Raw genomic sequence first — 18,192 nt, 5'->3', positions numbered from 1 at the left:
CGAAGCCTTTAGCAACCAAACGAGCTTTGTAGCGGTCAATAGAGCCGTCGGAATTGTGCTTGAGTTTGTACACCCACTTACAACCAATGGGAATTTTGCCAGGGGGCAAGGAAGTTAAAGTCCAAGTACCATTAGCATGTAAAGCTTGAAGCTCCTCAGTCATAGCACGTTGCTAATTGGGGTCAGTGGCAGCCTCGGCAAAGGAGGAAGGCTCCACAGTCCGACTGATAGAGTTAATGTAAGAAAAATGCCTGGGAGAGTAACGGTGATAAGAGAGAAAATTACAAAGTGGATATCGCGTACCTTGTGTAGAACCGGGTTGCGAAGTCGAAGATGGGTGGGATGGCAGAATCACCTGCGAGCAAACGTAGTCTTTTAAATAGGATGGAGGTTTATGGGCACGGGAAGAGGTGCGGGGAAGGGGAGGATTGGTAGGTAGTGGGGGGGTAGGGATGTCCGTGGGTAAAGGGGCATGGGGAGGAACGGGTAATGGGGCAGCAAGGGAATCTGTGGGAGGCGTGGAAGGGGAGGAAGGTGGAGGAGGGTGAGGCGTCGGGGCAGGAAGGGGTGGGTTATATGTAAAGTCCAGAGAGGGTGGGATGGGTAGGGTAGGCGAAGAGGATGGGATAGGAGGGTGAGAAACGGCATAAGGGAAAGTAGTTTCGTGAAAGATGACGTCTCGACTAGTGAAAATGCGGTGATTGTCGAGATCGTAAAGGGTATAGGCCTTTTGTCCATGAGGATAACCGAGAAAAATGCAACGATGAGCCCGAGGGGAAAATTTGGTAGGGGGAGTGACAGAGGTGGCATATGCCAGACAACCAAAGACGCGGAAGTGGTCATAAGATGGGGTTTTCGAAAAGAGAACCTCAAATGGGGATTTATGATGGAGAAGACGGGTAGGGAGACGATTGATGAGATAAGTAGCGGTAAGAACACATTCCCCCCAAAACTTGATAGGAAGATGGGATTGAAAACGAAGGGCGCGAGCGGTTTCAAGAAGATGAAGATGTTTTCTTTCAACAACGCCATTTTGTTGGGGGGTATAAACACAAGAAGTTTGTAAAAGCACCCCATGATCAGAGAAAAAACTACGAAGAGATAAAAATTCACCACCATTGTCAGTACGAATGCATTAGATGGTAGTGCGGAATTGGGTAGTGACATAAGCAAAAAAAATCCTTAATTAATTGTTGAGTGTCGGATTTATGTTTCATGAGGAAGACCCACGTAAAGCGAGGAAAATCATCCACAATGGTTAAGAAATAATGAGCACCAGAAAGAGAAGATTGACGATTCGGGGCCCAAATATCACAATGAATTAAAGCAAAAGGGAAAGTTGATGAAATTGAACTTAAAAGAAAAGGTTGACGAGTTTGTTTTGCCAACGGACAAACATCACAAATATGACTAGAATCAAAAGTACAATTAAGAGAGCTAGATGCTAAAGCTTGCAAACGAGTGGAGAAGGGGTGACCAAGACGCCTATGCCAGAGGGAGGAGGGGATGGTAATGATGTTGCAGAGAGGTTGACGGGTGGGGAGAGAAGAGGTAAGGGCCACAAGGTAATACAGATCGCCACGTCGCTTACCCACACCAATCATCGCCTTCGAAACCAAGTCCTGCAAAACACACAAAGAAGGAAAGAAGGTTATGGAACACGATAATCCATCTGTAAGTTTACCAACCGATAAAAGGTCCACTCGGAAATTAGGGACACATAAAACATCCTTCAAAGTAACTGATGAATTTAAAGGAAGAGTGCCGGTAAAAGTAATGGGAGCGGAAGCACCACTAGGCAAAGAAACAGGCGGCAAATGTGAAGGAGAACGATTAACCAAACATGAGGCGGAAGAAGTAATATGATCCGTAGCACCACTGTCAAGAATCCATTGACCATGACGAGAGGTGACAGGTAACAAACCTTGGGCAAAATCAGTAGTGAGCACGGCATTGGCCTGAAGAGGGGTTGTGGTGTCACGTAGAGCAGCTAGAACACTGGAGTGCTGCTCGGCAGAGAGGTCAGGCATGACAAGCTGCAAGTCATGCAAAATGGGCTGGGCCCCGTGTACTTGGTGGGTCGCTGGAGTAGAAGAGGAGGCGGGGGCCTGGGTGCCTTGCACGTGATGGGCCTGGGTGCAATTATGGGGCCGGGAAGCAGAAAACCGTGGCTGCTGGGGAGGACTGGAAGGTGCATGGCTGCGGGAAGAACTGGAAGCAGTGGCACGGCGCGGTGGTCGCCATGGTTGGCCATGGAGGGGATGGCCAACGGGATAGCCATGAAGTTTATGGCAGGTGTCTCGGGTATGATAATCAAAATTGCAGTAGGTGCAGTGGAGGGGAGGACGAGCAGAGGAGGGACGGGACGGGCCACGAACAGCCATGGCATCAGGTTGATCGACAGAGCGGAGGACGCCCAGGGAGCGTTGTTTTTCAGCTTGAGACACCTAGGAACAGGCCTGACGAACAGTGGGAAGGGGATTCATTAAAAGAATCTGGTCACGAACAGCAGCAAAGGATTCGTTGAGGCCCATTAAAAATTGCATGAGTTGTTGACGGTCATGCTTGGCGTTGCAAGAGCACGTGCAGCCATCATTATAAGAAGCAAGCTCATCCCAGAGAGCTTTCAGGCGAGTAAAATAGGCGGAGATAGAAGAAGAACCTTGAGAAATTGTAGCAAGTTCCCGGTTGAGTTGGAAGATGCGTGGAGCATTACTCTGAGAGAAGCGTTCGCGAAGATCATCCTATACAGCTTGGACAGAGGTGGAAAAAAACACAGATTCTTGAAGGTCAGGTTCCAAGGAATGCAGAAGCCAAGAGAGAATCATGTCATTGCAACGACACCAAGCCGCGTGAGCATCAGGGTCGTCGGAGGAAGAAGGTTCTTGGATATCGCCAGTGATGAAACCAAGTTTATTCTTGGCACTCAAGGAAAGCTGCATGCCACGGGCCCAGGATGTGTAGTTATCACCATTCAACTTCTTGGATACAAGGACAAGATTCGGGTGGTCGGAATGATGAAGGGAAAAAACACCATCGGAAGAAGAAGAGTCAGCCATGGGAACGGCAGAGAAAGCTACCGAAAAAAAAAAAAAACTAGGGCTAGGGTTATAAACCTGCTCTGTATACCATGTAGAAAAAGGTATGTAGGCTAAAAAATATATTTGTTATTGATACGTGAATGTGGAAAACTGGAAGAGAATGCTTTTTTTCTCATTATCTTTCTCTACAAGATTACAAGGATATATATACATGATACAAGTGTGTAGGTAGGATAAGGTAGCCGTCCTAGTGTGTAGGTAGGACAAGGTAGGACGGCTGTAGGACGGCTTGACGGCTATAGGACGGCTAGTGTGTAGGTAGGACAAGGTAGGACGGCTGTAGGACGACAAGGTAGGACGGCTGTAGGACAACTTGACGGCTGTAGGACGGCTAGTGTGTAGGTAAGACAAGGTAGGACGGCTGTAGGACGGCTTGACGACTGTAGGACGGCTAGTGAATAATATTATATACAATTACACAAGGACTCCAACCATATTCCTTATTTGTCTAACACACCGGGCACGAAATCCATGAATGATCCAAATTTGAAGACTCACAGCAAGATGCCGGAGTAGAGACCGGGAAAAAACACATCGGGAAAGGTCAACTGTAGCTCTCGATCATCCTTAGTACAACATAGTGCTTAATCTCTTTTAATATCAGAAAGAATGGCCCCACTAAGCCAAAAACTTGATGAAAAAGTTTGAACTCGAATTTTCCATTCCTAGGTAGAGAATACTTTCCTTTTAAATTTCAATGGAGTAAATCAATGATTCAAAATTTTTATTGAGTTTTACACATGTTTATATGATTCGTAAAGCAATGGTTTTTGTAGCAGTGGTGGTACTTGCGCTTTTCTTTTGTCTTCTTGTTTTCAGGGTATAGAAAGTAGTTAAATTTCCAAAACAGAACAAAACAAAACAAAGATTGTTGAGTGACAAATTATTGAACGCAAATTGAGTAATTATACACTATAATATATTTATCCACGTTTATAACACGAGAGATTACATTCAATTAGGTCAAACGAAATGGGCGGCACTCGTTAGTGCTTAGAAAAGAAAGAGCGCCTACTCATAAACTCACCTAATTGTAATTAGATGACAAAACTGGGTTTCCCAGAAGCAGCAAAAATGGTTTAGCACGTGCGAAATGTAATATTAGTGCTTTGATGTACTGAAAAGTTTGGGTAAGTGAATATAAACCAAATTATCTAAACCCTAGCTGTGGTGAGATGGTAATTATGTATGCCAGATCAAAATTACGGCAACTTCAGTCTTAACGAATTTGTACCTACAAAACAATTAATCATCTTTGATCAAAGACCAAAACCATGTACCCATGAGAATACCTTTGATCAAACACGAAAGCTTATTGTTTTTTTAATTGCAATAGACACACATGTGGCTTACTAGAATTTGGTGTAGAATGAGGTATTTATAGGAGCATAGGGTCGGCCACATGTGTAGGTTTTTCATGCCATTTGTCGTCATCCAGTTGGCCAAGGTGTGTCATGCATCCCCTAAAATGGAGGAAAGAATTATCCCGAAGATATTATTAATTAAATAATATCATGGATTATGTCGTAGTGTTTTTGATTGGATATGATTGTGATTCCTTGCTTTATGGAGTTGGTCTTCAATTAGGAAAGCAGAGTTTGGGGAAGTTGTAGTTAGCAGCTCAAGTCTTCAAGAAGGTTGAACTGTGTGTGGAATAAATGTGAGTCTCACCAATTTAATAAAAACATTCTTGTTAGTAGTAGATGAAAGTCCACATGTTAACTCTAGAATCTTTCAGATTATTTTTTATTCTACAGCGTGGATTTATGCGTAACAAGAGTGGCGGCCGAATAAAGAGAGCCACAAATGCCAACTTAACTCGCCCGACTATTACATTTATCGTTGGAAATTAATACTCTCAATTTCCTACTTGTCCAACAATTCGAGGTACATAATCATGAACATCAATCTGGTGTGTTTAAACTATATACCTAGCAGAAATATAGTTCTTATCAGTGTGTCTGTTATGCTTTTAGAATCAAGATGGAAGGATATATATCTCCTCGTTTCATCCTCTCCACAAGTTTCTGAAGAGATTTTAGATTTGCGACTATTAACTACTAAAAGGATGTTTGCTAGCGACATGGGCGACATGCAACGTGGGTTTATACATAGTTGTGGGCAATCGTGCCGGAAATAAATCCAAAACCTACATTTCGATTTGGAATGACAATTATTGATTCTTTATTTTGTATTTTATATCCATGTTCTAACCTGAATCGAAGGCCTTGGTTAAGAATAAAAAGTTTTAACCTACTAATTTTTTAAAACAATAAGAAAGTAATTAGAAAATGATTGTGGAATGAACCCCAAAGCAACAAAAAGTCAAAGAAAATGTCAAGAAGATCACATATTTAAACCACAATGGTGTACTATCCGACGTGGTAAGTGACGTTATACTACGTCAATTAATGAATTTATCATATTAGATGTTGGGGTGTATCTAACGCTTTTCACATGACATGATACACCAATGTAATTTTAAAATATAATCTCCTTAGCATTACTCAAAAATTAGTATAGTTAGTTCAACGATGAGAATTAGTGTAAGATGGTTTTAAAATGTGGTCTCGAAACTCTTTACGCAAGGAAAAATACAAATGGAAACCAAAACAAACCCAAATCGAGAATCTTATATGCCAAACGAACCTAAAACGATCACATTGGCAACAGTGTGTCCAAATCATTACCAACATAGTCGATTTGAACTTACCAATTAGATCCTAAACCAAACCAAAAAAAATATCAAACTCTTGCCCAACCTTATCCACAAATACGAAGGATTAAAGGTAGGACTGACCCAAGCATGACTCTTAGAACTAAACAAAACATTAACTTTTCTTGCTCGGAATTCAATGAGGCAGAAGATCTGCATAAAAATGCACACACCATTATATTCATTTTTTTTATCTAGGCGTGAATATTCGTAAAGAATGTGATATCCACACATCTCTTCTTACTTTTCACACATCCTTTTAATTTTTGGCCGTCAGATCGGATGAAATGAAAAAGATCAACAGACAGAATTTAACAAGAGGTATGCAAGAAGTAAAAATGAGTGTGTGGATAGCACACCTCTATCCCTAATTCCCAAGGATCTTGGCACATGTCTCTCTCTACATTACCCATATTGTGACGAAATATCAATGAAAATCCATGCAGCTTATGAGTAATGATTAAATAATAGGTGATCCGATATAAGCATCACTAAAATTGGTGATCTGATACAAGCATGATTAAATAATTGGGGATTTTATATAAGCATGCTAAAATATAAGTAAATTACTCATATAGGATAATATTTAAATTGACTTATTTGTCGATTTGCTTCTTGAACTTGTATATAGTTGCAATTTTTTTTTTAAATTCTAATTTTAGCCGATTATTCCCTTGAACTTTTGTATATAACCAATCCCCCTTCCCTCCCCAACCTCCACGTGTTAGATTTTGAAATTTTCCATCCATCTTACATGCGAACAACACATGACAATTGTACAAGGACAAAAGATAATTTTGTTTTGGTAAATTGAGTGCAAAGCCAATACTTTGCAGCTGCTAATTGGACTCTCATGACTAATTCAAATAGAAAGTGTCCAGAGTCAACTACTAGAAGAGAATGTTCAACTACTAGAAGAGAATGAGAAGAAGAAAAAATCAATATGTTGTCCACATTAAGGATAAAATTGTTTTACCTCAAACATTTGCCATGTGACAAAATGATTAGAAAATTGGATGAAAAAATTCAAAATCTATGGTCAGAAGAGAATTAATAAATTATAAAATTCAGGAGATAATTCGGTAAAATTAAAGTTAACAAGTCTTACATGTTCAAGAGAAAATTGACAAACATTCTTTTAAATTACTATAATGATATAATCTACAATAAGTGCAATTCGAACTTGAATAAATGATAGCTATAATGTAATGATCAATTGGCTTAACTCACAAAAGTAAAAATATAAATAAATTATTTTTGACCTTTTGGTTAGTCTTATTCCAAAAAAGTTTGTTTCATTTTTTTGACCTTTCCGTTTGGCAAATAGGTTTTTTTTTTTTTTTAAGGTACTTACCTGTCTTAGTTTTTAATTTTTACCTTCACTATATATTTGACCTTTTCGTATGATATATGTTATTACATTACTAGTGAAATATATTTTTTTTAAATGCTTCTTCACTTGTAAAGTGATATATGTGGCGGTATTTCTTAACACGTCGTCATATCATTTCCTGGCCCCCGTCCTTTTGCTATTAAATTTCTCCAACAAGAAAGTAGGACGCAAGTTCATGCATCCAACCCGACCCCCTCCCCACCACTATATATACCCCCCTCCCAACTCCCTCCACAACTCACAATTTCATACCCCTGGATTTCTCAATCTACACCTCCTCGAAACGCACCATTTCACCATGCCTTGCTCCGATTCCTCCGTTTCCGTAATTTCGCAATGCACAATTTACCCCGACCAGAAATCCGCCGTCAAATCTCTCAAGCTCTCCGTCTCTGATCTTCCCATGCTCTCGTGCCACTACATCCAGAAGGGCGTCCTCCTCGACTCCCCGCCCTTCTCCGTCGCCGACCTCCTCCCCTCCCTCAAACACTCCCTCTCCCTCGCCCTCTCCCACTTCCCTGCCCTGGCCGGTCGATTCGAGACGGACGCTGACGGTCACGTCCACATTGTCTGTAATGACGCCGGCGTCCGTTTCGTGCACGCCAAAGCCAAGAACCTCTCTCTGGACGCCGTCCTGCAGCCCAACGCCGACGTTCCACATTGCTTCAGGGAGTTCTTCGCGTATGAAAGGACTTTGAGCTACTCCGGCCACTTCAGACCTCTAGCCGCCGTACAAGTCACCGAGCTCACCGACGCCATGTTCATCGGATGTACGGTCAACCACTCTGTCGTTGACGGCACATCCTTCTGGCACTTCTTCAACACCTTCGCCGAGATTAACCGAGGCGCCAGGAAAATCTCAAAATCTCCTGATTTTTCCCGCGACACCGTCTTCAACTCACCGGCGGTGCTCCATTTCCCAGAAGGCGGCCCTAAGGTCACCTTCTCCGGCAACGATCCGCTGCGTGAGAGAATCTTCCATTTCACCAGAGAATCAATTCTCAAACTGAAAAACAGAGCAAATAACACTCATCTGTTCAAAACAACGCATAACAGTAACAGTAATGGTAACGGTAACTCTAACGATAACGGCCTTTCTGAAACGGCTGAGATTCTCGGGAAGCAGCTAAATGACAGCTGGAATATCGTCCACCTATATAACGGCGCGAAAACGGCGGAGATTTCGTCGTTTCAATCTTTGAGCGCGCAGCTCTGGCGTTCCGTGACGCGTGCCAGGAACCTACCTGATTCCAAAACGACGACGTTCCGAATGGCTGTGAACTGCCGCCACCGCCTCCAGCCGAAGATGGACTCGCTACTACTTTGGTAACGCGATACAGAGCATCCCGACCGTCGCCACCGTCGGCGAGCTGCTGTCCCGGGATCTGCGCTGGGGTGCCAATCTCCTCCACAACAACGTGGTTGCGCACGACGACGCCACCGTGCGCCGCGGCGTAGAGGATTGGGAGAGCGCGCCGAGGCTGTTCCCCCTGGGGAACTTCGACGGCGCGATGATTACGATGGGCAGCTCGCCGCGATTCCCGATGTACAACAACGATTTCGGGTGGGGCAAACCCCTCGCCGTGAGGAGCGGCGCGGCCAACAAATTCGATGGCAAGATATCGGCTTTTCCAGGGAGGGAAGGCAGCGGCAGCGTTGATTTGGAGGTGGTTCTGGCTCCCGAGACGATGGCCGGGCTGCTGTCCGATGCGGAGTTCATGCAATACGTATCGGTTGTAGACTGAGCCGGGTTGTAGGCGCTCAAACCCGCACTGTGGGTGGGACCCGCCGTTAATGTTTCAAATTACGGTTAATCCGTTATGGTGGCTGGCTCGTGGGATTTAGGAATTGGTCAAAACTTAGTCAATCGCTGTGGTGAGATTGATTTGGACGGTTGCGATGAGACGTCAAAACAGCGACGTTTTGGCTTCTAGTGTAGTGTGTGGGAGTGTATGTCTGTACTATAGTAGGGGAATTATTATATTATATTTCATCCGCTAAAAGAATTATGCATGTGACGAAATTGCGGAATTTCTTAATATGATAATAATCCATTAAAAGCCTCTATTTTTTGTGAATTTTGTAGGAGTCCCATCTCCCTGTATCCAAATCACAATCTGAAATATATATACACACACACACACACCAATTATTTGACAAAAAAAAAAAAAAAAAAAAAAGCGAAACTGAGTATTTGCGAAAGTAAAATCCTAACAGGTGACTTATATTAGCAAAATTCTAACAGGTGACTCATTTTTTTTATTTGAGTTCTGTTAATCAAATATCCATTTCGACTGTATTTATTGAAGTTTTAACAATTCAATACAGAAAAGAACCAATCCAACCTTTGGCGAATTTGGAAGTGTCAAAATAGGATGGTTTTTTATAAGATTGCAGTGGACCTAAGGGAGGCGGTGGAACTTTTGAGACATTGGAGTGATATTGAAGTGGATGCGGGGGAGGGAGGACAAAAGGCATGTCGACAGGATCTGCAAGTTAGAGGCGATGAGGTTAGCTGGTCTAAACCACCATTTGGGACAATCAATGTCAATTGTGATGGTGCCTGGTGTTCTCGAACTGGAACGAGGGGTTTTGGATGCGTAGCAAGAGATTTTGCTGGGATTTTTAAAGCTGATGGAGGGGCGGGCAGTGTACTGTGCTAGTTGAGTTTAATGGCTGAGGCTGAGGCAATGAGGGAGACGTTGTTGGCATGTGTGGAGAGGGGGTTTGACATGGTCCAAGTGGAATTTGATTCAAAAAACTAGGTGGATATATTGAATGGTGCATTACAAAATGAGGCCATCATTGATAGTATTGTGTGGGATATTCTACCGTTAAAGCAACAATTACGATCAGTTGAATTTCTTTTCACTTCTCGTGTCTGTAATGGGGTCGCACGTCAGGTGGCAGCTTTTTTCATGAGTGTGGGGGGTGTGCATGTATGGGATTGTTTTGAGCCAGAATGATTATTTAATGTTCTAGCATCTAATGTAAACATTTCAATTCGAATTTAATGATATCTACTCTTTGGAAGAAAAAAAAAAATCCCAACCTAGAGCTAATTGGCTTTGGATTGAGATAAAATGAACATAAAATTTTTCAAATGATGGTCTTACAATTTACTCATTTTCCTTTCTATGTAAATACAAGTCAAAACAGAGAAATTCAAAAGTATTTATAATTAATAGCCAAAATTTGACTCTTAATTTCAAAAATATCAATTTTTATAAAAGCTTTCAAATATAACAAAATGTTTATTTGAATAGACACAAACACCCCTACTTTTTGATGTTTTGCAACCTTCAGACATGGAGGGGAAATTGTAGAGCCGCATCCCAATTGCCGAGCAAACTTCCAAATTCAAAAGTAATTTTCGCAATTTATGAAACTACCATGGATACGATTTTATCAAGCGATGCTTTGTCCACGTTTCTTGAATTGCCTTCCACTTCTCTCTCTCTCTCTCTCTCTCTCTCAAAATTCTTACTTTTTTCTTCAGTTGTAATTTTTTATATTGATAATATATGCAATTTTTATTGTCTAATCAAAATTACAGAAGTAATTTTATTTTCACCTCTCTCTCTCTCTCTCTCTCTCTCTCTCTCTCTCTCTCTCTCTCTCCCCCCAAATTTCTGTAAATTTTTTTTCCAGTTGAATTGTCTAATCAAAATCTTTTCTGCAATTTTATTTTCCACTTCTCTCTCTGTCCACATTTCTATAATAAAAAAAAATTTCTTGTTGAATTGTCTAATCAAAATCATTGATTCTCCTTTTATAATTATGTATCTCAACATTTTCTTTGTAAAAGATCATTGATTCACTTTTTATAAACACAATTTTGAGCAAGCACCCATTAAGAACTTTTCATCTGATAAACAAATTCATATCGCTTTCCAAAAAATTCTGGTTTTTCCCGAATGAAGTTGTCCCATGGATAGTAGATAGAACAATGCCTTTGCATTCGATGACAAAAGAATAAGTTTACTACCACGTGAAATTCAGATTCAAGAATGCAATGATATCTGGAGATAAGCTTACACATAATAACGTATTATTGAATTCAAACTTCATGTGACGATGAATCCGTTCCATGCAAGTTATTTTCGTCAGTAAAGGAGACAATAGTATCCCCAATGGTCCCCAAACCGAACCGCGTCTGAGAAAGATATAGACCTCGACCATTTATCCCAACTGCCAAAACTTCTTTTCATGGGGCAGCAGGCAGCAGGCAGCAGGCAGCAGGCACCACCACTACTGAGAAGCAGTGCAACAGGTGTCTGTGCATGTGTTCCGCAAGTTGGTCCCAACCATCCAAAGTGCACGTTAGATAGATTCTCCTCTCTTTTTACACTTTTGACAAGTATTGGTTTGGTGTTTCGCAAATTAACCACGAAATTTGTTGTGAGATGTATCAAACTTCCTGTCCAAACCCAACTCTTAGTCTTACATTGTACACATGACCTAAATTAACCTAATTAGCTCGAGTTGTGAGGACGGGGTGAGAGGAAATGGCTTAGAATTAGATAAGATTAATGGTTTGACTCTAACCAGAAAATTGAGATGATTGTGGTTCGGTTTGTCTAAAAAAGTACATGTTCTGATACAATGCACAACAAAGTAGATGTGAGGTTTTATCATGATAGGCATGTAGTTTACTTTATCGCGTCAAGTCTCTAGTGCGCAACTTTTACATTATTCAACAAGACCGTAACAGACGTCTAAATCCAATCCCATATGTTATATGTGACAAGCTTGGCATGGAGAAAAATACTTTCTGGCCCTGGTTTTCTTGTCCCCATCCTATTGAGGATAGAGACTGGAAATAGGGAAACCGGGACAGGGAAGTCTCTCTCTGATCCAGGGGATACACCGGGATGATTTTCGATGTTGTGATCCATGGCCTGCTGCGTATAGACCACCATGTACATGAAAATGTGTTACCACTTTCAGTTAGACCTACTCATTCGAATGCATGTGAACTAGTTAATGAACACCAGAGCTATTCCTTCCCTATACTTACTGCAACTGGTCCTCAGGTACCTGATCTATGAGTGAAGGAGATGATGTGCATGTGAAATGCATGGAATCAGTGACCCTACACTTGAACTTACTCTCAGCTGACATCTGACTAAAAGTTACCGCGTTAAAAGAACGCACAAGGAACTTGCACAATGCACAAAACATGCACACAGATCTCTCATTACAAATTTCATGGTAAGATGTGGCAATGATGGGTACAAATGCAGTTTCGTGAACATAAAAATGAGCAAGAGAACGACGTAACTGACATTGTCTACCGTTCAATATTTACAAACAAATAATCTACAATTATCCCAAGTATAATCCAACAATAACTTCTTTTGAAGCGCAAAGCAAGTTTACAAATAACTAGTTACCTGTGCTGAAAGCAGTAGGACCCAAAATCATCTGTACTTGATTGCTGGTGTGGTTGGAGGAAAAATGCGCTTCATAAACCACTGCAGAGGTCTAAGAAATTGCGCTCTCTTCTTCCTCCAGAACCAAATGGCAGCATTGTATTGCTCATTTCGAATTACTCGCGTGGCTGCTTTCCAATCGTATTTCTCCATTTCCTCACGTGCTGCCTTGCCAATTGTTTCCCTTAAGTCCTTGTTCTCCAGCAGGGGCTGCAACTTACTTAAGCAGTCATCAAGGTCATTATAATCGTAGAGAAAGCCAGTTTTCCCCTCCTGATCTGCGGGAATTATATCTGGGATTCCACCAGCTCGAGCTCCCACCACAGGGATACCTGAAGACATAGCCTCCAATACAACAAGCCCAAGTGTCTCTGATTCTGAAGGCATCACAAAAACGTCGCCACTGGCATATGCCTGCGAGAGCTCTTCACCTCCTAACATTCCTGTAAATACTGCAGGCATGCCATCAAACAGTTTTTCCAGATCCTCCCTGCAAAAATAAAAGCCATACAATTGAATGAGTACAAGTGCTTTTTATGTTGAGAAGGGAACATGTTTTTTCCGGCATTTCCAATAACAAGCTGCTGCATCAATTTTTCACAAGCTTTTCTGTAGACGTAGATTACTACCTAGAATTCTAAAAGTTCATTAAGTACCAGAGTAATACCTGTATGGTCCATCTCCAATGAAAGCAATTCGTGCTCCAGGAAGCCTGATCCATGACACTGTTAAATCCAAATGGTTCATAAGTTAAAGGCTGCAAATTGTAAATATTTTTATAAAATCAAGGTACAGATTAGAGAGGAGATCTACCACAAGATATAACAACATCCACGTTTAAATTTTAAATATGTTATTTGTAAGAGAGAAGCACGCTACCTTTTCAGAAAATCCAAACTCTTCTCCACTCCAAGTCTTCCAACATGAACAATTAAAGGTTTCTCAGGTTCACCATTGCTGTTCACAACAACATACACGAATTAAAAAAAGTTTCCAACCCAATGGGAAAGTGAGAGAGATAAATTGACTAATAGAGGCACTACCTCAGTCTTATACGCATTTCATGAGAACGGAAGCGGGGATGGAAGCTTTCCGAATCAACACCTTTATTCCAAAGACGGATTGTATTAGCTGCAAATAAGCAATTAAAGATTAGTTTACAATTGTGCTGAATGGACACGTTTTTTTTTCCTTTCTAATCAGTCCAAATTTTCCGAAAAGTAAATCTGGGATTGAGACATCAAACACGTTCACTATAATCACCTGCAGCCACCCCAGCTTCTAGGAGATCCTTACTGATTGCAGCTGATGGCACTAGTGTGAGATCAGCAGCTCTGTGCAGAAACTCTGATAACGAAAACAACAATCGTAATTATATGCTCTGGTATCCATATCACTATATGAGGCCAGTATACAGTTAGGGTTACATACTTATGACCAACCACATGGGTTTCACCAGCCAACTGAAGGTGTATCTCGGGATATATCTGCATAACAAAAGAGACCAAGGCTCAGTCCTAAGCACTCATAAACATACATTACTTTCTTCATAAGTAATTAAATGAATTTGAATTTTCAAAATATAAAATGATATCTGACAAACTTCAATAATATAAAGAATTAAACTCACACTGGCACATGAGTGTGATACGACATCACTATAGGGACACATAACAACTTAGCGATAATGAGGGCGCCGAAAACCTGAAAAATAGTGTTCCGCGTCAGCTATCTTTTCAATTATTTGTTATTACTCTAGTTTATCTATATATACAGAGTCAATCTACCACCTACAACGAAAAGAATAAGAACGATTTGAATACTTGCCATAATTCCAGGCGAGGATGCATGTATAATGTCAGGCTTGAACTGAGCAACCTCCGAAATTATTCTAGGACTAAGTGCAAGGGAAAGGGGCACCTTTTGATACCAGGGGCAGGGAAAACTGAGAAATAATACAAAAAAGAGCAAACCAATGGGAGAGATATTAGGAAAAGTAATGTTCTGTATGCTTTTTGTTTCGTATCCTTTTTGCACCAAACAATAGAAATTAGATCACTATATAGCTTACCTTCGGGATCCAATCAACTTTGCTCCATAAAATTCATCAGGAACTCCTTCATGGGTTGTCACAACCATCACCTGTACCACGTATCAGCAAGAAAATATGTCAGACCTCGTGTGAAGACATTAGAAATTTAAAGAATTTCACTGCCTCGAAGTTTAAATAGGCATGTAAATGCCAATTTAGCAGGACTTTGATTCTCACTAATGCAGGTTCGAATAAGGATATCCATACACAATACAATACAAAAGCGTGGAGATATAAAGAATTTACCTCATCCCCCATTTCACGCAAGTATCGAATGAAATTCTGGAACCGATTTTTATAACCTGACACATATCTGTGGGATAAACAGAAAAACAGCACTTTCAATAGGCAAATAACCAGCTGAAAATTTAACAGAGTAGAAATTACAAATAACCAAAGCTCAAATTACGTTTCTAATGTGTTATACACCTGTACTACAACAAAGACTTACTTGAATGCAATACATTATTTTAATTTACGTTTCTAAGGATAAATAGAAAAAACAACACTTTCAATAGGCAACCCTTGGTCGTTCATATCAGCTGAATATTTAAAAGAGCTAGAAATTACAAATAACCAAAGCTCAAATTACGTTCCTAATGTGTTATACTCCTGTACTGCAACAAAGACTAACTTGAATGCAGTACACTGATCCGAATAGAAAGAACACTTAATAGCTAATAGACAAAACTAGCCAATAACTCATCAAACAATGATCCCAACAGACGCCCATGACATGCAAGAATGGACAAACCAGCAAGCCGGACAGCAGCTGGCAGACGGAAAGAGCCACTAAATCTACCAGCTAAAACAGTAGCACAAGTCATATTTTAACACTAAATTTGACGTAAACTGAAACTAAAACAACCAAATTTTAGCTAAAGTTAACGATTAGCTGATGTACAACCTTTAAAGGAACCACAATTGCCTTATAGTTAAAGTTTACAACCAACAGAAATTCTCGATGCAGGACGTCTGTCATAGACAATTCACCTAACACAATGTTAGTTAAATCTAAAAAACCAGATTAGACGCAAAGCTACTGCCAATGGCAGCACCTAAATGCATAAACTTCACTTAATTATGCCTTAAAAATTTAAACAGCCACAATTAAAGAGAGCAAAAGAAAGCATTTTGACAACATGGGTAATCTCAAAATTGAAAATTTAGTGAAGCTAAATCAAAGTAGCAAAACAGTAGGGACAGAGAGAGAGAGAGACTCACGCAAAGGGAGAAGGCTCGACGAAGAGAGCAATGCGACGAGGTCTCGAGTTAATCTCCGACTCAGCATATGGAGGAGGACCCTCTTCCTCTTCCTTTTCCTCTTGCCCGACCTCTGCAATAGTCATGTCGCTGGCTTTAAGCTCAAGTTTTCTACTTTTTGGTCTCTCAGAGCAACACAATCGAACACCTTTACCGCAAAGGCTACTGGGTTTTGTTCGTGAGGATCGGCAGGCTGGGAATCTGAGAGGAGGAAAGGGCGAGGAGAAGGATAGTTGGGTATTGGTTGCAGAAAAGGGAGGAGGGGAGAGAGAGGAATTTAGACAGAGAGAAGCAGGAAAGGAGGCCACCATGATGAGTGTACTGTAAATCGTAATATAAGCAAGTAGTTGTTGGAGTGGAAGAGGGTTTATTGTTTAGAAAATTTGTGGGAAATATTCGATTGGGATTTAAGGGAATATCACAAGAGTTTGGGTTGCATGTGGAGATTGGATGAATTATTTGGAAAGGATATTCGTTGGAAGGTGAAGTCAAACGGAAGCTCTCCTAGCATATGCGTCCTCTATTCCTTATTGGTTCGAGATGTTTGAGAACTTGAGTTGAATCTTTCTTCTTCACCATTCAACAAGCCAACAAAACGAGGGAAAGATGTTACACGCTCGGGTGGAAAATTCTCAACATTTAATGCATTTCAAATTTTATTTTTTTGACAATTACTGCAGAAGTTGTCCATACAAACTGAATAACTAACTTAAACAAATTTTGTTTAATGATCAACAGCTGACTGGCAGAGAGTTGTTTACTTGAACGGAGCGAATTATTCCAAAGGGTAACTTTTTAATAAATTAAGACAAGATGGAAGGCTAACAAGTAAAAAGGGGCAACTAAAAAGTGGGTGTATTGTTTACCTTCTCCTAGTTGACAAGAAAAGAAGATATGATGTGGAGTAATTAAAACAAATGTACAATATTTGTTTGTGGTACTATTTGACAATCACTTGATCAGATAATTTCTAATTTTCACTTTTAGATTATTTAATTTGAATGGACGAGGATCCCATCCGGATCTAAATGGTGGAGATCTTACGAATACTTACATTCTAGTCGTTCATTGTATGTTGTACGGTCAGAAATTATTTAATTTTTATTATTTAAAATTAAATATAAATAGTACCTGACAAAAACTGATCGTACGATGTACGATGAACGGTTATAATGTGAGGATCCCTAGTATCCCACCATTTGGATCCAGATGGGATCCTCATCCAATTTGAATTACAGTCAAACTATTAAAAACATAGCTTGGATTTCACCTTTATTCGGAAATTGACATGTGGGCAATAGAGTAACACACGGCCTCCATCCCACAAATCCTTGTCTTAGCATCACAACGAAAGAATGTGGATCTTTGTGTTCGCAGTTCGGAGATCGAGAGATCTAGGCCGTTGAGAGAGAAACTCGAATTTTGAAATTAGGTGAGGAAGGTTAATGAAACAAATTAATAAAAATCATAGAATTGAAATTGAGTGATACAGTATGCAGGTTCTGGACACAAAAATTTGTAAAAAAAATCTTATTTCACGCCAAACAAAAGGGCCCCGCCAATAGTTTTACCAATCATTGAATTCACTGATTTTTAACTTTTGATAATTTGGTGAAGAAATTGAATTTACACTCCAATGTTTGGAGACAAAATCCCAATTATTCAACGTGCACTTGTTCTTCTCATACTTTTTCTACATCTGGCATTTACATGACAGTTTGGTAGGTGCTCTATCTGTCTTTCCGTACTATCTTTTGCTTCAATTATTCATTTTCCAGGGCTGCCCATTTTGCTCAATTATTAATTTTTAAGCATGTGAAATATATATCTCTTTTAAAGCAATCATATCGAATACTTTAAGCAACAAAAATAAAACCAGCGTCTAAAATCAAATGAAAAAAAACGTGCACCAGTATTCATGCGCAAGCAAACGATACTGACATATACAACATCGGATTGCCTAAGCATGAACATTTGAACTTCGTTAAGGTGATCTAGCAATTTTATATTAATCAATGTGAAATATGTGGAAGTCTTAAAATATCTCAAAGGATCATACCACATTCGTTTGAATATCCCCTTTTATTGTTAGTCCATATATCATGTGGTCACACTCAAATAATGTACAACCAATCTAACATATCGATACAAGCAGTATTGGCCTTTTTATTATAATTAGTGGTTTAGTTATT

At 40.2% G+C, this 18,192-nt stretch overlaps 1 protein-coding gene and 1 pseudogene across 1 annotated transcript; one reads left to right on the top strand and one right to left on the bottom strand.

Annotated features, from left to right (window-relative positions):
• Positions 1-7,472: 7,472 nt before the first annotated feature.
• Positions 7,473-9,277, top strand: LOC103949459 (annotated as a pseudogene).
• A 3,097-nt stretch (positions 9,278-12,374) lies between these two features.
• Positions 12,375-16,541, bottom strand: LOC103949460 (sulfoquinovosyl transferase SQD2). Its single transcript, XM_009360581.3, is given in 12 exon segments — positions 12,375-13,135; positions 13,313-13,356; positions 13,358-13,370; positions 13,525-13,602; positions 13,689-13,776; positions 13,909-13,992; positions 14,077-14,132; positions 14,276-14,349; positions 14,473-14,590; positions 14,717-14,787; positions 14,984-15,050; positions 15,962-16,541. Coding segments are annotated over 12 exon segments (1,545 nt in total). The 5' UTR covers positions 16,312-16,541; the 3' UTR covers positions 12,375-12,633.
• Between the last annotated feature and the right edge of the window lie 1,651 nt (positions 16,542-18,192).

The sequence above is a fragment of a genome, unplaced genomic scaffold, assembly GCF_019419815.1.
Source record: "Pyrus x bretschneideri cultivar Hongxiangsu unplaced genomic scaffold, Pyrus_bretschneideri_v1 Contig2, whole genome shotgun sequence".
In the NCBI taxonomy this organism is placed as follows: domain Eukaryota; kingdom Viridiplantae; phylum Streptophyta; class Magnoliopsida; order Rosales; family Rosaceae; genus Pyrus; species Pyrus x bretschneideri.
The sequence above is the reverse complement of the archived record's forward strand: the minus strand, read 5'-3'. Positions and strand labels throughout refer to the sequence as shown.